Source organism: Monodelphis domestica, chromosome 6 (genome assembly GCF_027887165.1).
Source record: "Monodelphis domestica isolate mMonDom1 chromosome 6, mMonDom1.pri, whole genome shotgun sequence".
In the NCBI taxonomy this organism is placed as follows: domain Eukaryota; kingdom Metazoa; phylum Chordata; class Mammalia; order Didelphimorphia; family Didelphidae; genus Monodelphis; species Monodelphis domestica.
Window position 1 is genome coordinate 127,587,805 of NC_077232.1, and position 26,628 is coordinate 127,614,432.

At 35.4% G+C, this 26,628-nt stretch overlaps 1 protein-coding gene across 4 annotated transcripts in view; it reads right to left on the minus strand.

Moving 5' to 3' along the window:
• Positions 1 to 314: 314 nt before the first annotated feature.
• The window catches only part of PDS5A (PDS5 cohesin associated factor A), a 185,926-nt gene continuing 159,612 nt past the window's right edge, over positions 315 to 26,628 (minus strand). Inside the window, exons 26-33 of one of the 4 annotated variants that reach the window (XM_056802546.1) lie at positions 23,696 to 23,828; positions 23,040 to 23,159; positions 15,054 to 15,116; positions 14,570 to 14,715; positions 13,330 to 13,435; positions 10,232 to 10,584; positions 3,907 to 4,057; positions 315 to 3,035 (exon numbers count right to left, since the gene is read on the minus strand). In XM_056802546.1, coding sequence (XP_056658524.1) covers positions 3,000 to 3,035; positions 3,907 to 4,057; positions 10,232 to 10,584; positions 13,330 to 13,435; positions 14,570 to 14,715; positions 15,054 to 15,116; positions 23,040 to 23,159; positions 23,696 to 23,828 — 1,108 coding nt within the window. In that variant the 3' untranslated portion in view covers positions 315 to 2,999. Of the gene's footprint in view, positions 3,036 to 3,906; positions 4,058 to 10,227; positions 10,585 to 13,329; positions 13,436 to 14,569; positions 14,716 to 15,053; positions 15,117 to 23,039; positions 23,160 to 23,695; positions 23,829 to 26,628 lie in introns of those variants that run through there. The other 3 variants (XM_056802548.1, XM_007496543.3, XM_056802547.1) reach the window with 3 other exon arrangements.

A 26,628-nucleotide genomic window follows, 5' to 3' on the forward strand; every position in this document is an offset into this window, starting at 1 on the left:
TACATGTATTTATATATTATATATATATATATTATAATACACATAATAGATATATAAAAATTAAAGCTCTAACTTCTTTCCTAAATGACATAATTTTTTGAGGTTCTGATATTTTGCAATAAAGCTCAATCATCCTCAGTTTTTTGGGGGGTTAGGAGCCAACTATTTGAAGGTGGCATTTAATTCCTAATTACTATGTGTATATTTCAAATACTATTTAACCAACCAAACAAACAAACAAACATTTTCTGACCTCTTACTACTTGTGAGAGACTGAAGAATATTTAGGGGTCAACACTACTACAACATAATGCTGCATTTCTTGGTTTTATTTGAAACAATCCATGTTTTTAGTGTTTCATGGTAGATATTACACTCTGCATTTACACAAATTACAATGTTCTGCTTCATTCTTAAAAAGAAAATTCTAAAAATCCAGCCCATGTGCAGCACAAGAATATGTAAAACTACTATACACACTTTGTATCAAAGAGAGTATAAAATTCTGGTTTGTGTTATTAGACAAGTTAAAAGAATCCTCAAACTAGTCACAAAGGGTTAACATTAGCTCTTAAACTGCAAAATGTGGGTCTTTTTCTTCTTGTTTAACTTTGAGATGTGAACACCAGATTAAGAGGAATTAACTTTTTCTTGTTTAAAAAGAAAGCATACATTTGCTCAAATACATATTTTCCCATTCAACATAGCTGAATTTCTTTTCAACCTCCCATTTTTCTATTTCTTTTTTACTTCCCTTAGTGCTAAACATTTGGATGACATAATTAAATCAGCTGCACATAGTCCTGCTAGTTCTTTATAATCTGTGTATTCTTCAGTTCTCTGCTTGCTTTTAAAGCCCACCTTGTGCACAAAAACAAGAATTTAAATTATTTGCAGCGACCACCCCCCACCCCATTTGACATGGCTCCCTGTATCACTTGCTTTTTGGTCTTCAACTTTGAGGTCGAGTTCCAAGGAAAGAAGGTTCTCTTCCTCTCCTTGAGGATGCTGAAATCAACTTGTCTGATACGAAGAAAACCTCAGAGACTCCCTTACTAGGATGTGACCATTTTTTACTGGTTGCCTAAAGTCGCTATCATATATTTATGCATAGTTTTTTCTTCCTCCTGCCTCTTCCCATCTAGGGACCAAGTCTGAATTTCATTTCAGATTTATATGACAAAGCAATAAAAGAGAAGGCATTAAAAAATGGTTGGGCCCATTTTATATTCTCCCAGAATCATAGTTCCTATTACTAGCAAGCCTCTTATAGACAATTGAATTGATTTACCTATATCTTCCATATACATTATTCATATACAGCCAACTCTTTTTTATCCTGGAGGGGATGGTGGTAGACATTTGTTTAATGTAAGTAACCTAAATCTTGCTTCCAAATTGTTATTGTGACTGAGCAAAGCTGAGGATGATTCTTTGTTGAAATAATTTCATTAACACTTGTTTAATTACCGGCTCTAATTGTATGGATAGGCACATGGCATAAAAACACTGATAAAAGTTCAGTTCAGTTGAGGCATGTGCTAAATGATTCTTAGCATGGTGCCTGGCACATAGGTAGGTGCTTAGTAAATGTTTACCGACTGACTGCCTGTGAAGGAGACATTGCTAGTAAGAAACGGGAGAGTTCTGTGCAGGGGAATTCTCCATGGAAGATCCTTTAATCTTTAGAGGAGACTTTCATTGTTCAGACACACTCATTGGGCTGAATTGACCTCTTTTTAGCCTCCATGACCAGGGATAATGAAGAGTTGACTGTAATCAAATCATCCAATTCTGAATCTATTTAGCTTGTGCATATAAGAAAACTCCATTTCAGACAAGAAAACATACTGACATTAAAAAGTAAGGACTATCACATGACACCTAGAAGCATTTATTTTATGCAACCAACTTAAATATGATCATGTGTACACAAAGTGTACATTTTTCTTTGATGAACAATGCCAGGAAACATAATATTGGTGCAACAGTCTTCTAAAATAAAAAAAAATTCATACTGAGAAACAAAATGCAAACAGACATTCTTTCATTTATCGCAATCCTGAAAATTGAGTGCGATTCTAAACATTTCCAACTTTCCTTCTGAAGCTACTGAAGTCCATCTATTTTTAAAAATTGACATTTTTTACATCAATAATAAAAATCTGGTGATGCACATTATAAAACCAAATCCTGGACTGCCTTTACTCCTTCAAAATTTTCAATATTCCAACATAATAGCCACTGGAGTAAAAATCTTTTAAAGTGATATGCTTTATAAAACAAACAACAATATGTACATTTATTGCAAATTATATTAAAGTGGGGGGAAATGAAAAAAATGAAATGTTTACTTGTAGATCAATAATTTTAATTATTTTCTCACTCTGATAAAAATCAGAAAGCAACATTTATAAAATTGCCACCACATGACTTTTCATAGCAGGGAAATGAAAATCTGTACATCTTATTTTTGCAGAAAAGTAGGCAGGCGGAAAGAATTATACATAAAAGTCTTCAAAAAGAAAAGCCAAGAAGTATTTGTTCCAATCTCTTTTTCTCCTTAAAATTATTTCAGTAGGCTTCTATTTTTCTTGTGTAACATGGGCATTCCTGGCTCTAGAATTATGAATTTTCTGTGTCAGTGTAAGGACATCCTGTGACTTTCTTTAAAAAAAAATGCAGCATGGAAAAGAACGGTGTGATGCACTTTAAACTCCAGATGTGCAGGAACTGGAACCAAGTGTTAAGCAATTTGCTTAATTATTGACTTTTCATAAAAAAGTCTCAGGGGAAAATAAAGTACAAGTTGCTTTTAGCCTCTCTGAAGAGTTTCTGCTTTACATTTCCATCCAAGGACTGGTATTATATGAAATGGAAGTAATCGTTTTTCGGTTTTCAAGGCAGAAATTGGGCGTTTTGAAGTAATCTCAGTTTCTGTACAGGTACGTTTAGAATTCTAGTTTTTGCAGAAGCATGAGCCTGTCTTTATTTGGCCGTCATTTCCTCCCTTTTCGAGTGAGGTTTCTTTTTACCTTATAGAGAGGAAAAAAGTATTAGAATAGACATAAGAAAGGGAGGGGAGGGAGAAGGAGGATATAAAGCAAGACCCTACATGTAGACTAAGCTCTAGAGCAGCAATTGGCAATTATTAGGCTGTGACACTAAGTGATGGAGAGTTCAATATGGGATTCCAAAGACAAGCAAATACATCCTTCTGGAGACTAAAAATAATACATATTGTAGATAGAGGCATTCTTTTTGAAAGAAAGTTAAATGCTGTGGTACTTAATAAACTACAAATTCATTTCAAAGTGCCACTGAATTCATAGCAGCTTGTTTTCTTGTCTCAATCAACAGATCTAATAATTCAATTACCACAATATTTTTTGATGATAAAATAGGAATCCTCATATTCAAAAAGCTTGGAAACTGCTGCCACTAGATCATAATTTTTGCTTTAAACCTATTATATTACTTTGTTCCTAAATCATTTTTTTAAAAATGGGGAAAAACCCAACCAAACCTGAATAGCCTGGTAGTTGAATGAGTTTGGCTTCTCAGCACCTTAGGAACAACAATACCCATATTTATGTATTCCAATGATAGATTGTGAGAAAGCACTCTTCATTCCAAAAGGCTGTAATGTTCATGTTAATAAACAGAATGATTATACTTCAATTTTAAACTACAAATTAAATTCTGACCTCTTCCATCAAGTAGAATTCACGCTAAAACAATTTCAGAGTACACAACATGAGCAAAAATGTACCGATTATTTTGAATAAAATGTCAAAATAATGGGTGGTTATCACTGTTTAACATAATTATTCTTATGCTTTAACAAAATAAATTTGACTGTATTATATATATACAATAATCCTATAGAAGCTAGGCCTGTTGCACCTTAATGAAGATTCCCTTTGCTAGTTCTGTATCCTCAGTATCTTCCTGGCTGCTTTCACAGACTTTTAAATGATCCAGGTTCCTGGGAGAATTTCCTGGACTTGACTCTATTTCCCAAAGTGAATCTCCATCACTTTCCAGTACTTGGCTTCTGAAAAATTTTATATTTTGACATAAACTCTTTGTTGAAAGAATTAGAATAATACATTGAAAAATGATTATACTTCAAGCATCTGGGAACATAGACTTAATACCAAATCTAGGATACATATTGTTTTGGGAAAGAGAACATAAATCTGAATTGTTCCAATGATGGGCAACTTCAGCAGGCGATGTATAACAGTCCTATTGCATGGGGAGTCAGAGGACTTGGGTTTAAATTCTTAGCATCGGGTTTAAATTTTCCTTCTCTTATGTGACTGTGGGCAGGTCTTACTTTACTCATCTGTAAAGTGGAATGGTGGAGAATGCTGAAATAGAGAATTACTAAAATTCTTTGCAAATAAAATAACCAACCCAAAAAGGTTAGAGGAAATTTTTCGGGAACTTTTGAAACCAGTTTTAGACTCAGGTTTTTTTAATTATAAAGGACTAGATCCCATTTCATTCCTGATTGGTTTCAGCATACTGAAAAATCCTTGGGGCATGGGGGAGAGTTAAACTTAAATAGCACTTTAGGTTTGTAAATCATTATATAGCTATCTCTGGATTTCGACAGAACCATATGAGTCTGGCTTAGTTATAATCCACATTTTACAAAACTAGAAATTGAAGCTGAATTCCATTTTCATGAGTAGAAGATCAAAGTTCTACAATACTAAGGAAGCTTTCCCAAATAAGACACGTTAAAAACATAATGATTAAAAATTTGGAAAATGTAGATTGTTCTACAGAAACACATTTATGGATACTGAAAAGTTTAAACACAATGATATATTTATTTTATCAATGAATTTTACTCAGTGCATTTTTTTTCTTAGAAGAGTTTTTGCCCCCAAATATAAGAAAAATCACCCAAAGGGATACAGTGAACCACTGTAAAATGGATACACACATAATATAAAATATTATGGAAATTTTCTGTGGTTTGCCATTTTCTTTGCCCGCTCATTTTACTTTTCATTACTTTTTACATTAATAAAGAAAGTGAGGTAAAGAGGACTAAGTGGCTTATGCAGGGTGACATAGCTAACTGAAGTGTCTGGAACCAGATTTCAACTTGGGAGGATAAGACCTTCTGTGCCATTGGAAGGGTGAGAATGACAGAAGCATGGCTACTGGGTTTTACATTTCAGAAGATTGTAATCTTGTGGCCATCATAAAATAAATTTTGGCTACGTATGTCATAAACAAAAAGCTTGAAGAAAAGATCTTTGAAAAGCAAAAACAAAAAGACTATTTTGATCTACACATGTTTAAGAGTAGAACTGGAAGATGAAAAATAAGGAGGACTCTAGTAATCAAAGGGCTAGTGGAGGATAAGCTAATAGAGCCACAGTGGAAAGGACCACAAGAAAGGCAAAGGCTGGTGAAATTCCACCACTGTACCTTTAAGCATTAGTTTGGGCACAGACATTATTTGAATTTTGTCTTTATATCTTAGTGCTGGTCTAGCAGTATCTTAATGAATTTTTGTTGGAGCCAAGATTCCTTGTGAATAGGTGATTCCATGATTAAATATTTCTCTCAAGTTAGTATTATTACATGTAATATTTTCTTGTTCTAGGGTACTACAATACTAAATTACCATCTCCTGCCTCAACCAACTATAGCTTTCACCTTTTATTAATCCTTTCATCTACAGTACAATAAACACCTCCAACTTAAGAGGTCCTAGATAAGTTTTTAATTATGTTCTAGAAATATTCTACCTTCTTTTGGGGAATGGCCCAGGTCACCATTTCTGCTTCTAACTTAGTCATCATGCCTCAGCATGATTGACTTTGCTCCTGCAGACCATTAATTACTAATGTCTTCCTAGGAACCTTCCTTTTAGTGAAGAGTCTAGACTAGTCATCCCTCATTTGCTGACTTGGACACTATGCCCAGGCACTGGTACTTCCATCCTGCCCTTTTCTGGTTCTTTTTTATGTTGCTTAATAGATGCTTGCTTTTTGACTTCTTAAAAAAAAAACAAAACCCAAAAGTTATGGAATCTTAAGAGCCAAAAAATATCTCCATCTTCTCTGCCAGCACAGCTTTAACAAATACCTGGCTTAATTCTAGGTAAACACACATACATATATTTAAAGTGCACTCCCCTGGATTTATAGTCTAATGATACAGTTCAATAATGAAAATGAGTTCAGTCTAGCAAAATTTGTTCTAGAAAAAAACTGTGCTAGCTCATTGTGAACAATGCTTCATTTTCCACATTTGAACTGACTGTTGTTAAACAGCACATCCTAAAATTTTTACCACAAATTGCAATCAAGCTCTCTGCCTTCCTAAGGCACATACATCCCTCCTGAAATCCAAATCTTGTTCTTACATACTCCATTCTTATAAGCCAAGCATTTATTTCCTAAATATTTCCTTTTCTGCTTGTGGTGGAGGGCTTCAGTTTCTTTCAGACTTCACATTGTTTTAGCAATGCTTTCTTTGATTCCTTTTGGCAAGAATCATTAAGGAGAATTAGGAAAAATGAGCAATAGCATTCATCCGGTTTGACAAGCCTTGAGAAATTCTCCATCATGTCCTGGCTTGTGTCCCAGGAATTAAAAAAAAAAAAGGCCTCCTTCCTGCTTTTTAGTGTGACCAACAGATTTCAGTGCAATTTGATACAGAGCAGAGTTACCCCCCCCCCCCCACTTGCCCCTCCAATGAGAGAATGCCTTCTGACTGCTTCTTCCTGGATAACTTCTAGCTTGATTGCATCTTTATTCCTTTAAGGGCAAGCAGAGCCTTCCTCAAAAGGTTTAGTTCTGGGTGTTTTCAACTAGGTTTTGATGAATTAGTTTAAAATTTTATTTCGTTAACTATCATTCAATAAAATTGGGTTTCTTCATACTCTATATATTTTATTTTGTACATTCAAAAAGTATTTTGAAAAGGGATTCATAGCATCAGACTGATGACACAGAACAAAGGCTGAAGAACCTCCTGATCTAGTTCTAACCTCATTTCAGTAAAAATTAAGTTTAAATATCTTTAGTACAACCACAAGATGACATTAAGTGTCTAGTATATGTCAGATAAGTGCTGAGGATACAGAAAAAAGGTGAAAGACTTTAAGGAACTCACAATCTAATTGGGGAAACAATAAACAAATATGTACAAACAAGCTACAATATAGGAAAAATAGAAATACTTGAACGGGGAAAGGCACCAGAATGAAGAGGTGATGGGAAAGGGTTCCTGGCAGTGAGATTTTGGTTGGAACTTAGAGCCAGGGAAGTCAGTGGTGAGTGAAGGGAGAGCATCCCAGGCAGGACGGACAGATGTAAGGAATGTCCAGAGCCAAGGGACAGTGTCTGGTTTGTGGAATAACCAGGAGGCCAGGGTGTCCCTGGATTGAATAGTACAAGGCAGAGAGTAAGGCAAAGAGGGGGCCACATCATCAAGGACTTTGATCCTGGAGTGACAGGAAGCTGCTGGAATTTATGGATCAGATGTGGGCTCTAGAGGCTGAATGGGGGACTTGGCTGAGGCGGGCAGAGCCACCAGAAGGTGATTGCAGTAATCCAGGGAGGAAGGGAGGAGGCTGGGCCCCAGGGTGGTGATATTAGAGAAAAGGGGGCATGTTCTAGAGAGACTGCAAAAGGGAAAGGCCGTGGCTACAGCCTAGATATGGGAATGTGATGGTGAAATGTCCAGGATAACTCCTGGGTTTGGAGCCAGAGGGAATGAGAGGATGAAGTTGTTGTCTGGAGTAATAAAGAAGGTAGCGAGGGGGCAGGGTTTGGGGGACAGAGTTCTGCTTTGGACACACTGAATTTAGGATGTCCAGGAGGCAGAAATGGAGATGAGAGACTAAAGGTGGGCAGAGATTAGGCTGGGAAAGGTCAATCTGAGAACCATTAGCTCAGAGATGGAGATGACACGGAAGCAGGACAGAGCAGGAGCCTGTGAAACCCCTGTGCTTAGAGGGAGCCATCTGGATGTGGATCAGCAAAGAAGAGAGAAAAGGATCACTGAGACAATGGAAGAACTAAGAGACAGGGATGTCTTGAAAACCTAGAGAAAAGACAGGATCTGGGAGAAGGGAATGATTCACATTGTCAAAGATGGCAGGGGAAGTTGAGGAAGGTGAAGACTGGGGAAAGACCTTTGCATCAGACAACTAAGAAATTGTTACTAACTTTGGAGGGAGCAGTTCTGTGGAATGATACGGTCAGATGTCAGATGGTCAGGCATTAAAGACTGAGAGGAAAAAAAGTGGAGTTTAGCCACAAAGTGTCAAGCAGAGGAGTGGAGGGATCAAATGAGAGTTTTCAGGATGGAGGAGATAAGATGTGTTTGAAGGCAGGAGAGAGGGAGAGACTGAAAATAGGTGACTTGGTGAGGACCACAGAGAACACTTCCTTTGGGGATGAGAAGGCTGCTGGAGGATGAAGGCTAATGTAATTTGCAAAAAAACAGAAGAAAGGAACAGGCATAGACTGGGGAACTGTGTGCAGCAATAGCTGAAAGATTCCATCCTCTCCTCTCTGTGTGGCAACAGATTGCTGAAGGGATTTTCTTTCAACTTCTTTTTTTCTAGGCAAAAACCCATTTCCTTCATCTCTGGTATATTCTTCCTGCTTTCAGCTCATTTCATCCACCTGTTTCCTGCTTGATGAATGGCTCTGCCCTCTAGTCTGTGTTCTTCAGAATCCTGGTCTTGTCACCCCGCTTCCTGTAATTCAAGTTTCCTCCTGTGCTTTCATCATGTTGCACCTCCCCCAACCCATCATGCCCAGCGGTCCTCTGTGGTCATTTTCCTTCATTGACATTACCCTGCTGAGATTCTGGAAGCAATTATCGAATACGTTGAGTGTCCAGCTCCCTCCTTCCCTTCCCCATCTGGGCCTTTCAATGTGGTAGCCTCCCGCATAACCCACCCCTGTGGCAGCCACACATAGACATGCTTAGTGCCATTGAAGGCCGTGACACTTTCAAATATTCTATCAAGTGAAATGATGTAAGGAAAAGCATTTTGTAAATGTGGGCTGTTCTCTGCTCCTGTGCCTACATGATCCAGAGCCCAGAAATTCATGTCTTCATAACCTCTTATTTCTCTTGCTTGCTCTTCCTAAATTTGTTCTTTGGCCTAAAAAAAATCTTTATTTTTCTTCTACCTACAAATATGCCCCAGGGATCCTCCAGAAAAGTTCCATCCCCAACTATTATCCTTTCTGTCCTCACATCCATAGCCAAACAGCTCTGGTCAGGCACCTATATTCAACTTTAATTCTTCTCTCACTTCTCAATCTCCCTGCAGTCTGACTTCTGACCTGACTACCTCGCTGAAACTGTTTTATGTTACTGATGACTTTGCTTGCTAACTCAGAAAGCCCTTTTTCAATCTTCATCCTTCTTGAACATTGCCATTACCTACTCCTGCATAACTTCTCGGCCAATGATAAACTCAAAATTCACCCCTATTAGTAGGCTCTATGTGATTGTAGGGTAGATTCTGAGGATTTTTCTTTAGTCTCTATATCCCCTGAGGCTTGCAGAAGAACACTTGTTTAAATGCTTACTCATTTGAACTTCAATAAATTCTAAATAAAGAATTAAATTTGATACGGTTAAAATAATTAACATGGGATTCTACTAGTATACTTTTCAAGTATTCTTACTTTCAAATTCTCTTAATCCCAGTTTCTATAAATTTTCAGTGAGATAAAAATATTATGAATGATACATATTTTGCTAGCAACTTTTTTGAGCAAGTCATGGTCTGTGAAAATCAAAAAGCCTAAAAAGTTTAAGGCAGCAGTGTACATAAGTGCCATAACAGTCCTATGCAGGCAAAAAGTAATGTTCAACAACCAAAACACCTCCCCAGTACTGGTGCAATAGAGAAGTAAAAAACCTCCTTTCTGGTGTTGATTTGATTGTTTTTACAGTGCACAGGACACAAGAGGTAATGCAACTAAAAACTGTCATGTAGTTGACAGATTTCTGAGAATCAATGACATTAAAATCTGAATTAAAGGGATGAAAACAAAACAATACAGAAAGAAAAAAGGCTTGTAAGTTGTTTTCTGAGCTTTTTCTCAACAAACCAAAAGTTATTCATTGGTCGACTCATGTGTGCTAACAACTTAAGAATATTAAAAAAAAAATTTAAATACATTTGTGCAATTCAAGGTTTGGAAAGAAGTTACTTTTATTTTACCTTTGTAAATCAATTTGCCTCTCTGCTGGTGCTGCTTTTTTGGCTATATCTTGTAGTTTGGGTGCTTTGGCATTGCTTGCCTCCAGCCCCCCTGGGCTTTCCTGACCACCTGCGGCCCTCTTTCTTCCCCTACCCGCTGATTTATTTGTTTCGTCATTTTTTGTTGCACTGCTCTGAGATTCAGTCTTGGGCCGACGTCCTCGCCTAGCCTTGGAAGGGGCAGGTGGTCCTGTCTCATCTACTTTCTCTTCTGCTTTCTGTTGGATATTCTCAGCTCCAGAAGCCGTTGCAGTTCTTTTCTTTCCTCGATCAGTGCTGATGTTGCCTTGGGTAGCCTGATCAGAGTTAATCTCCTATAATATCAATATTATAATAATAATTATTTTCCAAATAATTTCCAAATAAAAAAAATATCCAAATAAAATCCTGTGAGCATACACATTCCTCATGTAGTAATCATTTATATTTCAAAGCTACTGAAAAGAAGTTTTTAAAGCAGGTGAAAAAATACTGGTGGTTGGGTAGGAGAGAGAAGAAATAGATACTCAATATATTCCCATAAAAATGATTACCTACAATGGAAATCCTAAATACAGTAGAAATGTATTTGAAATAATAAAATGTAGGGACTTTTCACCTTCAGAGAAAACATTTTATCTTATTACCTGAATAAGAATAAGTACCATGGTTCTGAAAATAGAAAATATTAGTAATGTCCACATCAGACCAATTAAGATAATTATATGTATTGGAAAATACCAGTATATCACCATGCTGTTTATTAATTTCAAGAACCCTATTAACTCAGAAACATGAACAATTATTCTACACCAAATGAGAACTGTAAAAAACCAAAAGCCTCACCTACAACACTAAACATAAAAAATATTTAAAATGTTGCTGATAAGTTTTAAAAGATACATAGCCTTTGATTGGGGAATGGCTGAACAAGTTGTGGTATATGTTGGTGATGGAATACTATTGTGCTAAAGGGAATAACAAACTGTGAACTGGAACAACCTCCAAGAATTGATGTAGAGTGAAAGGAGCAGAACACAGAGACTGATACATTGTGGTACAATCGAATGTAATGGACTTCTCTACTAGCAGCAATGCAAAGATCCAGGAAAATTCTGAGGGACTTGTGAGAAAGAACATTATCCACATTCAGAGAAAGAACTTTGGGAGCAGAAGTGCAGGAGAAAAACAACTGTTTGATCACATGGGTCGATGGGGATATAGACTCTAAATGATCACCTTAATGCAATTATCAATGATATGGAAATAGATCCTGATCAATGACACATGAAAAACCCAGTGGAATTGCTCGTTGGCTATGGGAGGGCGGTGGGAAGAGGGGAGGGAAAGAACATGAATCCTCATTTTACATAAGTAATTTGTCTGAGGTTAATGGCAAATTCAGTGTACAAATTAAGATATGATTCCTGGCCCAGTATTTGGGAGGGGTGGGAAGGAAGGTTGGAGCAAGTTACAACCACATTTTACATCAAAATTTTATTTTGATGTGTTCTTTGTGAATTGATTTGAGTCCTGCATTCTCATTGATTCACAGTTTTTTTTAAGTTTATTTATGCATGTGATTTAAAAAATGAAAACAAACAAACAAATAAACCAGAAATTGGTCTCTTATGACAATGGCTTTAAAACTTTGAGTGGAGGTAGTCTCTGAATAAAATAATACCTTTCAACTCTTTAAAATAATGTCCTAGTGTATAGTTAAGACCCATTAGAACTTCATATTAATTTTTAATGATCTAAACAGTTGATTTTCCTCTCCAAAACAGGGGAATTCAAAATTCTGATACTCAGAAGTCAGAGACATTCTTTAGAGCAATACAGCAACTTAGAGCAAGTTAAAATATAAATGTCTGAAGCTAGAGCCAATCAATACATCTTCGTTTCATTATCTTTAAATCTCTAGAAAACTATAGCAGAACTAGACTTATCCATGCTTTAAGGATTACAAAGTGCATTTCATATGGTATTGTCACAACTACTCTAAAATGAACGGATATTTTAAAAAAAAATCCAAAACTGTAATTTCACTATCCTCATTTTGTGAATGAGAAATCTGAGGCTTGGAGTGAAAGTGATATGCTTGGTCACATGACCAGGAAGAAGATGAGAAAGGCTACCACACTCAGTTTGATAGGATTGGCTCATAAGTTTTGAATAAATATTTATTAATGATGTTTGTTTGCATTTTCCTTGGTCTGTATTTTTACTTGGTTTGGGTGTTAGAGGTATATTTGTCTTACAAAAGGATTCTGGTAGATTACTTTCTCAGTTTGAGAATAATATATGAAGAATGGGTACCACTTGTTCTTTAAAAGTTTGTGAATTCATTGGAATCAGTTTTTTTCCTTCAGTAGTTCTTTTACAGTTATTTCCTTTTCTGAAGTTGGGTAATTTAAGATCTCTATCTGATCTTCTGTCAGATTAGGTATTTTATATTTTTAAAAGTATTTCTCTATTTCTCTTGTGTTCTCAGTTTTATTAGCATAGAACTGTACTTAATAGATTTCGATTATCCTACTAAGTTACAGTTAACACTGTACCATTAAAAATGGGTCATTTATTCTTCATATATCATAATGCCACTTTTCAATTTCATATTGACTGAATGTTTAGTTAGATGCCAACAGAAACTGAGAGTCTACTTCAGCCTAAAGTATATAAGGAAGAGTGTATTCATTTTGAATTCTTGTAAAAATAGACTGAATAGCCTAAAATATATAGGTATTTTAAAAATTACTGAAAAACACACATTTTAAAAGGAATAAACAAAGATTTTAGTGACCTATGAGCAAAACACAAAACAAGAAAACAATAAAACCATATCTATGAAATGGGGGTTTATGTAGAAAAGTTTAAAAAATAAAGTAATACTTGGCAGCCCTTATGCCCTGTGGGGAGAAGGGGTGGCCAAGGAACTGCACCAACCCTAATAAAGGGAGTGGGAAACCTTTTCTAACAAAATGAGACTGGAAGCAACAACTTGCTCACAGATACAGCCTGATCCTGAGCCTAGGTTTTGCACTAAGATCTTAAGAAGAGTCATAAATGGACATAGTTACCTTGTTCTTTACAGGCTCCGTCTTTACTGGTGTAACTGAGATGATTCTAACAGGATTCTCCTCATTTTCACTAACTCCAGTTTCTGAAGCTTCTGAACTTGGTTCCCTGTTAAAGAAAATTAACTAAGAAAACTTTACCACATAAAAACAGAGCATGGATTCTAAAATGTACTTCAATATAAAATAATATCAAAATAAAATTCAGACAAAGAATTTTAGAGTTTGAAGGACATTAGAAATCACAGTGTGATATGGAACTCCAAAGGCATTAAGTGACTCATTAGTGTCAGAGCTGGATTTGTAACTCCAGTTTCCTGACTTTCAGAGTAATTACTTTAGAGTAAAGTAAGCCACAGATTTATACTTTTTGCCTTAGAAGACATAAACACTTATATTGTCTCCTAATCAATCAGAAAAGATTTAATTAAGCGCCTTCTATGTACTTACTAAGTACCAAAGTACACTGTGCTAAATGCTAGATAATGACTGGATAACAACTACAAGATAAAAAATTGTTATTAATGGAAAGGCAGGAAAAATAGTCTTAAGTTTTGTATTTTACAAACACAACCATTTGTTTTATGACCCCAAACAGGGTGTTGTACTAACTGATAAAGCAGTATTCATGGTGATGAACAAAATCCTTAAATGTTACCTCTTAATCTGTTACTACTGCATTAATAAGCATTTTTAACGGAAACTCAACCAGCATTTAAAAAGAGGGTCAATATTTACTTTAGTGTTAAATATTGCTATATATACAATAAGCAGTATATAATTTATTCTATTTCTTACAAATTTTTCTTTTAGACTAATGATGTTTCAATATAAGGTAACTAGATTCATGAAGATTCTTGTAAAATCAATGGGGATACAGGATCTCAATGCACATTTAATGGCATTTTTCATAATCCATTTACTGAATACATTCTATTTTGATTGATCTTATATACTATGATCGTTATAATTATAGCTGTAAAGTTCAATTACCTGAGACTGATACATCTGAAATCAAGTTTCTACTCATTTTCTTTGTTAGAGACAATGCCTTCATTACATATAAATGTTTCACACAGTATACACTGTATAAAAGTAGCATCTATTCTGTTTCTCCCCCTTTATTACTATTTCACACAAGCACGTTTCCTGAAGGCAAAAGAACATGATTTGATATAGTGCTTTAAGAATAAAGAGATGAACAAAGTCAACAGAAGAAACAAATAATTAGGAGGAAAATTGCCTTGATCGATTTCCTGTTGAAGGGTTCAATTCTGAGTTTACATTAATATTGCTTCCAGGTTCTGTTCCTGTGCTTCTGACATAAGGTTTCCTTCCTGTTGCTGATAAAGGCTTGTTCACAGCACCTAGTACTCCAGCAGGTTTTGGCTAAAATGAACATACAAATATATATAATTTTATTGAAAAGAATAGGTATGTGTTCAGATACAAAAGCCAAATGATTATTTCTATTTTGGAATAAGTGGAATGAAAAACTATTCTGGGGGGAAAAAAACTACTGCTGTGCCAAACGAGTGGAAACTATAATGAATATTGCTGTCATACACAAAAAAATTATTCTTATTTCCATTCTTCTGATGTCACAAAATGATGATCAGTATTGGAATTTTAAATTCCACATTAACAGTAAATTACACTTCATTGAGACAGCAGATATGACAGGTAATTGAGAAAACAAAGAACTGAAATTATCTAATTGGAAATACCTTTCCTGTTAAAAGAAGAACTCTTGTCTCTTCAGAAATATAACTCCGGTCATTACAGAAATCCTGTATTAAAAAGAGAAACAGTAATTAAAATGAAGATCTACTTAATTGATTTACTTTCTTGTCAGCCTTTTATAATTTATTTTTCAATGTAATCGACTTTCTTGCTAACAAAATTAGCATATATGAGATCGATGCACCAAAACATCAACAAGCATTTATTGCATACCTTGAGGTAAAACTTGACTGTACTATAATTTGCAATTGTCAGAATCTCCTAAATAAGGAAGTCCATGAAGAATGAGGATAGCTTTAAAAGTGCCATTGTGGATTTTTTTAATTACTCAAAAAGAAAATCTGGCCCTACACATCAGAATTTGTTTCATATGAAAATCCTTTGTATTATGTTGTATAAAAAGTACTTCTATTTCATGTTCATTAATTTCAAAATTAAAAATAATGAAATATTAACAAATTTTTTATTGAATACATTAAAATTTTTTTAAAAAGCAAAATCCTAATATTTCCCCCTTAATTTCTAACTCTCTCACAATCCACATCCATATTCCTCGTCTTCAAGACTTTTCAAGAAAAACTTCCTCAGGGTCAGAAAGGTGGACTGAGACAGGCCTAGGATGGGAGATCCTGGGTTCAAATCTGGCCTCAAACACTTCCCAGCTGTGTGATCTTGAACAAGTCACTTAAGCCCCATTGCCTACCCCTTACCACTCGTCTCCTTGGGAACTATTATTAGTACTGATTTCAAAATGTAAGGCAAAGGTTTTAAAAAGAAAACTAACAAAAATTCTTTGAAGCAATCTTCCCTAAAGGTAATACCCTCCCTATTCTTTCTTAATGTTTCCTTAGTACTTAGAAAAAAAAAATTTTTTTGACAGAAGTGTGGATCAGTGGTATAGACTAGGGGTAAATGACCTCAGTAAGCTAATGTATTCGATAACCCAAAGCCAGTTTTTGGGACAAGAACTCACTATTTGACAAAAACTGCTGGGAAAATGGGAAAAAAGTACAGGGAAAATTGGGTTTAGATGAATGCACCCTATACCAAGATAAATTCAAATTGGGTAAATGACAAATATAAGGAGTGAATAAAATCATAAATAAATTAGGTGAATAAAGAATAATATACCTGTCAGATCTATTGGATAGGAAAACCAAGCAAGAGGTAGAGAACATTACAAAATGTAAAGTGATTGACTGCGTACAAAAAATTTTAAATTTAATATAATCAAAGAAAACCATGCAACCAAAATTAGAAGAAAAGCAACAAATTGGGAAATCAAAAAAATTTTAAGCCCTTACCTTCTGCCTTAGAGTCAATACTGGGTGTCGGTTCTAAGGCAGAAGAGTGGTAATAGTTAGGCAGTGGGGGTTAAGTGAGTTGCCCACTGTCACACAGCTAGGAAGTGTAAAAGGGCAAATTTGAACTCAGGACCTCCTGGCTCTCAATCTTCTGAGCCACCCAGCTTCTCCCAACCCATCTCTCTTTCTGTTCCTCATCACTTCACCCACTCCATGGCAACTCAAACAAAAAACCAAGAGATAGAAACCAAAAATAATTCAGTTAAAGACCAAGAGATAGAAACCAAAAATAATTCAGTTAAAGGCCGATTCCCTATAAAAGAAGTACCGACCTTAATTAGAGTGGAGATATAATTTCGCTTAGACACCATACACCCTTCACCACCAAAGATATTGAGAGATTCAAGCAAAATGCCCCTTCTTTTGAAGATGAACCAATTGTGATTATTAAAAACCTGGAGAGCATGTTATATTACACATGACCCCATGTGGTTTGATGTGGAAATTTCACTCCAAGCCTTTTTAACAGAAAGAGAGAAAAATAAAATCATCTCTCTTGTTTATCAGGCCAAGGGAAGAAGAGCAATTCATTGGCTCCAGTAAAACCCCAATTAAAAACTCAACAATGAACATGATTTATAAAAGACTATGGCAGGCTAGATTATGGCAGGATAGACAAAATTTGAACATTTTAAGCAAAAAACAAAAACAAAAAACCCCCCACAATGAAAACCCCTCCCAATTTATGGATAGACTTATTGAGCGGGAAGGTAGATATATAGACCAGGATCTTTCCAGAGAAAGAGATGTTAAGTAGTCAAAGATTAAGAACAACTGTCCAAACTGGGCTAATATGCACCTTGAAGAATTGAGAATAGCAGTTTATGTATTTAATGGCCATGAAAAAAAAGATGAAGATAATAGACTTAGTGGTGGCATAAAGGTAGTAAATAAAAGTACTAATGGAAAAAATTGAAAAAGGAAATGCAAATAATGGAGTGGCCATAACCCCTTTACAAGAATTCACAAACCAAACAGTAATGTACCACTTTTGTGGAAAAAGTGGTCATGTAATGTAATGTAGAAACTGGAAATCAGGTACCCAATAACACAAATTTTAGGAATAATGGTAATTTCAGAAATAAAAACTTTAGAAATAATAACAAAAATAGCAACATTTAGAAATAATAATCTGAATGAGGCAAATAATTCACAACAATATATCCAAAATGGGGTTCGCCCACACAATAGAGTGGAAAACCCCCTCAACGAGAGGAACCTCAGAAATAGCCAAGGACTTTTATGATGGTCTCAGAGGGGAGAAAGGAATCTGGAATCAGAGAATGAAAGCTTTGATTTCCCAGACACTGATATCTTAACACCAGTCCATTCTCCCCCACATAGTATTGAATCACATGTAACCTTGAAAGTTGGAAATATGTATTATGATTACCTCTTATATACGAGTGCCTCCTGATTGGTGATGATGAGTAAGCCTGATTCTTATTGTGATTCCATTGGCTCTCTAAATGTAGTAGGGGTGTTAGGAGCACCTCTGAGGGTCCAAAAATTTTCCCCTCGAATGGTGTCTATGGGACCCCTATCAGTAGAACATTCTTTCCTTCTACTGCCTTGCTCCACAATAAATTTGTTAGGGAGACACCTTTTATGTAAACTTAGAGCCACAATAACATGCTCTCATGATGGCACTATGATGCTTGAATTGCCTGAGGAATCTTCAAATTTGGTTCTTGTACTTCTCTCAAATAGTCAGGAGGTGAACAAACCTCCCACCTTTGAAATACAAGCTGATATATCTAAATCTCTCTGTGGTCCATATCTTCTTCCGATGTAGGTCTACCCAAATCAACTGTTCCTATACAAATTTAAACAAAAGGTGACCCACCTCCTTCCATCTTACCTGATAAAATGTCAAAATTAGATGCAAATAGAAAACCTGGCTATATATTTGTACAAGACTTAAGGGCCATAAATAATTATGTCATCAAAAGATATCCTGTGGTTCCAAGCCCATCCACAATTATCTCCTCTATTCCTAGCACAGGAACGTATTTTACTATAGTAGATCTATGCTCTGCATTTTTTAAAATACCAATTCATGAATATTCTAGAAATATATTTGCTTTCACCTGGAAAGATTCCCAGAGCACCTGGTGTGGGCTACCCCAAGGTTTCATGGGCAGTGCTATGTTGTTCTCACAAATTTAAAGTCAGGATTTATACAATATTAAATTTCAAAATAGCCACTTGATACACTATGTAGATGATTTGCTCTTGGCCTCACCAAATGACACAAATAGCAAACACCTTCTTTTAGAACTATATGAGAGACCACAAGATTTTAAAGGCAAAAAATTCAGTGGTATCTCCTCAAAGTGATGTATTTAGGGTTTAATTTAACTGCTGGTGTCTACTTCATTTCCCCTAAGTGCATGAAAAATATTCCGAAATTGAGTGCTCCCTCCACTAAAAAACAATTGAGGGCAATTTTAGGAACAACAGGGTTTTCTAGACAATGGATCCCTTACTATGGGGAGATCACTAAATCCCTTGTAGCACTGAGAAAAAATTTGCTCACTGAACTGCTTAGATTAGAGGTGGAACACCTGTCAACTCTTTCTTAGTTAAAACAGGCTATCCTGTTGGCCTCTGCTCTAGGCATCCCAGATTACAAAAAAACATTCACTTTACATGTATGCTAATGTAGAGGAGTAGCTTCAGGAGCACCATCATGTCCTAGAGGTGTAGCTGCCACAGCTTTGCTAGTAACTAAATCTGCTGATTTAGTATAGGGACGCCCATTAAAAATAATGTGTTCCCATGAATTCAAAGCATTGTTTGCTAAGGCATAGAACATGGACATTTTCTGATCAACGACTTGCAAGATATGAAGTAACCCTGTTAGGCAATGAAAATATCACCTAAAAACGTTGTACAACACTTAACCTGCCACCTTGCTTCCAGATTTACCAGTATCAGGAGAACCATTACAGTTGTGAATTTTTAGTGTCCATGGCTGAAAAACCAAGATAATCTCCTGGACATTCCTTTAGACAACCCAGATCTAGTATTATTCACTAATGGTTCTTTCATGAGGGATGGCATATGCTGCACTGAAGGTGCTGTAGTCACAGAAATTGTCACTGAGGTCGGCTTCACTACCCTTAAATATAAGTTCATAAGATGTAGAACTCATAGATTTAAAACATGCCTGTATAATTGCTAAAGATAAGAAAGTAAAAATTTATACAGATTCCAGATACATTTGGAATGTCATACAGAGGGTATGTTATGGCTTCAAAGGGGTTTTTTAACCTCAGCCGGGAAAAGTATCACAAATGCAGAAATCATCAATGAAATTCTTTCTGCTCTCCAACTGCCTGAAGCCATGGGTATTATATAATGCTCTGCCCATACAAGTGGAACTGACCCTGTCTCTAGAGGGAACCAAAAGGCAGATACTGCTACAAAACTTACTGCCTTAGAAGGGCCTGAATTAATTTTAACTTTGGTAACTATTAAAGATCCAGATTTATTCCTTTCTTGCAATGAAAAGGAAGTGAAAAAAATGGAAACAAAAGTTCAAAGCAAAATAAATTAATGGCATATGGGTGTCATTTGAAGGAAAACCCCTACTCTAGAAGTTTTTATCATCAAGTATGTCAATCCATTCATTAAAACAGTCATTTTAGAACCCAGGGCATTGCAGACTCTGTTAAAAGAGTATAGATAGCCCCTGGTATAACTACCATAGCCTCTAAAGTGTGTGTAGCCACCTTTCAAGCATATAATCAACATGCCTTTCATGGAAAAGCTTTTGGTAGATGTCCTCTAGCTTACACACCTTTTGAACCTACAAAACGATTTTATTACAAAGGCAATCCATGACAAATTTTGCCTAGTCATGGTGGACTAGCTGACCAGATGGCTGGAAGCATTTCCTACCACTCGAGTTACAGCAGCTTTTATTGCCAAAAGAAATTGTACCTCGCTTTGGCCTGCCAACATGTATTGATTCAGACAGGGCAACTCATTTTACCAATTCAGTTTTGTCTCAAATTTATTCTTATTTAGGAATCATTCTAAAATTGCATGTACTATATCATCCCGAGAGTTTAGGCCAAGTTGAAAGAATGAATAGAGCTCTTAAGACTTATGACTGGAAAATTGTGCACTGAGACTGATTTAAAATGGCTTGAAGTTCCCCTTTAGCTTTATTTTATCTTTGAAGCAGGCCCAGAGGAGATCTACACATCTCACCTTTTGAAATGTTTTTAGGACATCCACCTATACAGGCTAAGCCTTTTATCCCTTGAATACACATTGGAAGACACTTCTATTGCTTCCTATTTACAGGATTTACAAATAAAATCATGGGAACTTCAAGAATCTGGAGCTATAGTAGAAGCAGGACCTACAGACTTGTTCCTTTGTGACCAAAACACAGAAGACGAGGTATACATAAAGAACTTCCATCTCACTGGATTACCTTAGCCTGCCCAGGAAGGCCAACCACTCAATAACTATTAAAATTGAAGAAAAGAACTTTTGGATACATTGCTCACACTTAAAACAAATAACTTCTATCACAACTGATTGACTGTATCCTATCACATGCATTGGAGATAAAAGTCCATAGATGACTGGACACTATTTGGACTGACATTGAACTCCTAAATTAAAATTTTTTTCCCCAACAGAATGAGTTTAGCCAATGGGTGAGTATATAATTTATATAGATATAGATATAGATATAGATATCGATTTTGATATTTCTGTTCTAAAATTTAATTTAATTTAAATTTTATTTTTATATATAAGGTATCCTGAATTGATCCTGGTGTTGGTCAACACTCACCTCAGGGGGATTATATAAAAATTGCAATTGTATAATTATTATGTGGTATTTGTTAGATTTAAATTGATATCGGTAGGTTATTTTCCATAGATTTTAAAATAAAAAAAAAAACAGTGTTTAGGATTGTATTATTTGTAATTGTAATTATTTGTAATTGGGAGATTATATTTCATAATTTGGGGATTATATTTCATAAAATTAATTTTTTTGAGAAATTACAGAAAAAGAAACTCACTAACACCCCGAATCAAGGAAAAGTAACTGTTTTAAGAAGATGCCATAAAGAAACCTATACTGCATAGAAAGATCTAGAATGAACAGTGGGAAATATTGATTGCACTGAAGGGGATTGAACACATTTAATGAATATAAATGTCTATGCCAATGGGAATTTCCCCCAATTGGCTTTTTGTTAATATATCTGTCTACCATTGGTTTTGTTTCCTTTCTCTTTTCTTTCCTTCTTTTCCTCATATTATTATAGTTTTCTATGAGAAAGTATAATAATGTAGGCATCTTTAGCTAGAAGATTTTTAGAGGTATAAGATAGTTATACTTAGGGGGCAGCTGGATAGCTTAGTGGACTGAGAGCCAGGCCTACCTCAGACAATTCCCAGCTGTGTGACTCTGGGCAAGTCACTTGATCCCCCATTGCCTAGCCCTTACCAATCTTCTGCCTTGGTGCCAACCAAGACAGAAGGTATAGGTTAAAAAAAAAAAAAGAAAAAAGATAGTTATATTTAAAATGATACATCGGAGAGCCTAGTCTCCCAAGGAATCACAGGGGGATCTGTAAAAGGGAAATCTTAATCCCTTTCTTCTAATTTAACTGAATTTAACTGGAGAACTGGAGGTCCTTTTACCATAGAGATGTCTAAAGATATACCAACCCACAGTGAAAAGCAGTAGAAACCAGAGACTGAAGTAAGGTAAGAAGGGGTTATAAAAAAGGTCAGCATGAGGACTGAGACGGGCTTTTTGACCTTTTTTGGACTGGGAGGTGGCTGATTGTTGGTAATTGATTGTTGGGGGTTGGGTTGGTGATTAATTGGTGGTTAGTTGCTGGTGAGCTGAGCTGAAAGGGGATCAGCTGGACATTCTTTTATAGGCAGTTATAGGTAGGAATTAGACAACTTTTTCTCTACCTCTGTAATAGATAATGGGTGCTATATTTCCCTCCTTTTTACTGTATTCTTATTAAAACTAAAATCGTTAAAAGCTGCTCTTATTTTGTCAAACTCCTAATTTAAACTTTACACAGGAAAACTTTTGTGAAATGAGAGTAATTTGCAAATGTCTATAATGTAAAAACAAAATATATATATCAATAAAACATTTTAAAAAAAGTTTTGGCATATAAATGGGATGACCTTCTGTTACCTAAAAATTTCATATATAAAGAACATTGAATTCTATTATAATGATGGATATTATGATTTAGTATTTTATTTTATCTGTATATTGCTATTTTCTTTTTATTTCTCTTTTTGGCAGCAAAAATATTATTTACCTTTAGCTGGACATTTCAATAGAATATGAAAAACAATCTCAACAAAAATACTTATTTCTTAAAATAATCTTGAACATCATCTTTCCAACACTCCGTATGGTTTAACAACATGCTTTGCAAGAAATGCCACAGAGAAAAAAACAAAAACAAATTGGCCATGAAATAACTTTTAAGAGCATTATCTCTGCAAGTTTTTGGTCTAACTTCTGATTCTGAGGGCAAGAGAACTGAATTCAGACTAAAGTTTGAGTCATTTCACTAGATAGAAAAAGCTTACCTTTTCAGGTTGAGTGAAAAATTTGGTTGGGAGGACTGGGTCCTTTGGTGAATCTGCATTGCATAAAGCACTTTTACTATTTATAACACAAAGAGCAACATCACATACTGTATAAAGTTTCTGTGGGGGAAAAAAAAACATATAAGAAGATTTTCATGAAAGTATAAAATATACCAGTGCCACCTCCATAAAAACAGTTCATATTAAACTTGGGTAGTTACCAATTAAACATCTAATGTAAAAAACACTATTTCTATTGCTGCTTTAGTATATTTTCTTTCTGAAGTAAGTCTCCTAACATGTTTACTTTTTTTCTCCTAAATAACCACCCTTCATGTAGTTTACAATTGATGTCTATAAGCCACCTAAATAATACTACCTGATTGCTCTGTTTTCTTACTTAGGTTTGGGACCACATACTTAGGAAATTGTATTTAGCTTGGTGTTCTCCCTGAACCAAGGAACATGTTTTGCTTTTCTTCCCCAAACCACTAAACACTCACAGTGAGGAGCAAGAAAACCTGCCTTCCAGCTTTCAATTACATTTTCCAAATCACACTTATTGATTTAATAGAAAAGAAAAAGGAGTGGTAATGGCTATAGAAAAACAGAATGGTCCCACTTTGTAATATAATAAAGTATCCAACAGTTCCTACTTCATTAGTCTTAGGTTCATCGGGAGACTGGGCATCTCTGGTTAATTTGATGTTTTCTGCCATCTTCTTCATAAAGGCATGGCTGTTATTTTCATTCTTTGTCATTAAAACTTCAAGCATGAACCACAGGCACCTTGAATGATTTACATATACACATGTATAAGATACAGGTTGACGTGGGTAGATAAACACACATGCATTTCAGAGGCACTGCAACTATAGAGGCTATTCTTAATGGAAGCATATCATGATAAAAATTCTTACAGAGTAAATTCTGTTTTTCCTCTTATCCTCTCTATAAGAATCAGAGAGAATACTTCAGAAAATATCTCTTGCCCTTGAACAGAAGAATAATACATAAAAATTGTACTAATTTTAAAAGACATGAAAAATAATTTTCCAAATATGACACTGCTAGGAATAATAGAACTTTTTTTCCCGTCACACTCACCCATTCATCCAAACTTCTCTTTCTATCAAAATAATCACCATTCTTTTACTCCCCAGGTTTGCAACATGAGCATTACCTTTAACCCTTCACACATACACACTCTCCATATAGCGAATGATTTGTCAAATCCTGCCATTTCTATCTCCATAATTTCTCTCTAATTTGCCCTCTTTCAACTCATTTAGCTACTTCTACTTTAGTTCAGGCCCTCATCACCTCTAACTTAATTAAATGATTATTAGGGTTTCCTAAACATTCTCCTTAACTTAGGTTTCTCATCTTCCATATGGTTGCCAAAATGATTTTTCATGAATGCACATCTGACCACATCACCTGCCATGAACTCTGCCCTCTAGGACAAGTCTAAACTCTTCTGTCCCAATTGGATTAAATCTTCCCTCACACTCTTCAATCTTGCTCAACTGGCCTCATTGTTTCCCCACATAGTTTTTATCTTTGTGTGTTGGAATGATAGTGTTCTCACTTGTGCCTTGGAGAATTCCTCCCTTCAAGTTGTGTCTCACACACAGATCATTACATGAAGCTTATCCTCATAAAAATCACTTAAGCCTTCCCTCTCAAATTACCTTTGCTAACTACTTTTGTATTAATTTGTATTTATTCTGCATATATTTATAGACACACTTGTCTTCTCCTTTAGAATCCTTTTGAGTAGGAATGTTTAATCCACGGTTATGTCTAAGACCATAGCACCTAGCAGAGTAGTAGGTGCTTAATAAATGCTTGATTATAATTTAAGTAAAAAACTAAAATAATAAAGTTGAATATAGTTAAAATATCCCAATTATCACAATCTTCTGATGACCCATCACCCACAACATTCTTTCCCATGGCAACAGTATCAATATCTAAAAATTTAGTAGTTTAAGTTTAGTTTTTATTAGCTTCAAATTTCCATAATAATACTAAATTTTTACCCTTAAAATCTTAAATGTAGGTAAAATTTACCCATCTCTTTTTTTATTAGTGTCTTTTCAAATTAAATTAATTGAGAACACAAATGTAGTTTTCTTAAAGAATCTTCAAACAATAGCTAACATAAACTTGGGAATTAAAATGTTCAATTTGGCTAGATAACTGATTCCCCACGGATGAAAGATTATTTGATAGAATCCAAGTAAGTGTTCAATAAATATTGACAATTAACTAATTACATAATAACTACTAGTTTGTATATAACATATCTATATTGTTCATTTGTGTCCCACCTATTAAATATAAATTATAATCACAATTCTTATTTCATGAGGAACTTCTAATTCAAAAGTACCTCCTCTCATTTGCTCACTGTTGCGCTCTCTCTCTCTCTCTCTCTCTCTCTCTCTCTCTCTCTCTCTCTCTCTCTCTCTCTCTCTCTCTCTCTCTCTCTCTCTCACATATATCAATTGAATTCCTATCAGCTTTACTTAAATATCATCTTGTCTAGCAAACCTCCAGTAATCCCTACCAAAAGTGGCATTAAAACCCTCGTTTCTTTCCTTTAACCTTGCAGGGCACATTGTTATTACTCTACTATCATGTAACAGCTTGATATTGTATTATTTCTGGGTCCTTTGTCCTTGTAGACTAAACAATTCATAAAGGCAGGGCCTTTCTTATTTAATTTTCAAATCTCCCTCGGCACCTAACCTGTCCTCACAAAATACAGGAATTTAGTAATTTTTTGTTGAATATCTTCCCTAATAGTAGACTCAGAAGTCAAATATTTATTAAGTGCTTATTTTGTGAAAAGGTACTATGCCACTCAGTGGAGATTTAAAAACAAAAAACAGCACATAGTTCCTGCACTGGAAGTGCTTACGATCTGCTGATCAGAGGGGCAGACAAGAGTGGTTCAGTGGACAGGATAATCTAGCCATGGGTAAAGGAGGCCTTCATGAAAGGGCTGACAGAGGAGAAGGGTTTCAGAAGGCAGAGACACCGAGAGCACATCTGGAGGCTGAGGAGGGCAAGATGAATCAGGATGAGTATTTCCAGGCAAGGTGAGCTAGACTGAAGAGTCCTGTTGCCACATCAGTTTGAAGCTACCCTGGGATATCACTGAAAATGTTCAGCATATAGCTTAGGTGAGCAGCGACAGCATAAGCTAGCCTGGAGCAGTGTGAGTGAAGGTAAAAACATTGCAGGGATGTAACATTGCACATATCTTCACAATTTCTTTCCATGAATAGATGAGTTTTGTTGGTTTTCTTTAAAAAATTTTCCTTTAAACTTAAAATATTGCCCATTAATTTCCTATTTTCATAGCCCCAAGTGGCTAGCACAATTTCTTATACATAACATTGCATCGGAAATGTTTGTGGAATAGAATTACTGACTCAGGGGAGAGAGTGGAAATGTAATAGAAATGGCAATATTAGAAGGGATGACATGTTTAAGGGTGGAGAGGGTTCCTCGTAATATTTATGTCAAATATTTATTGACTATAAGGGTTTAGGTATAGCACAAACTAGTGAATACT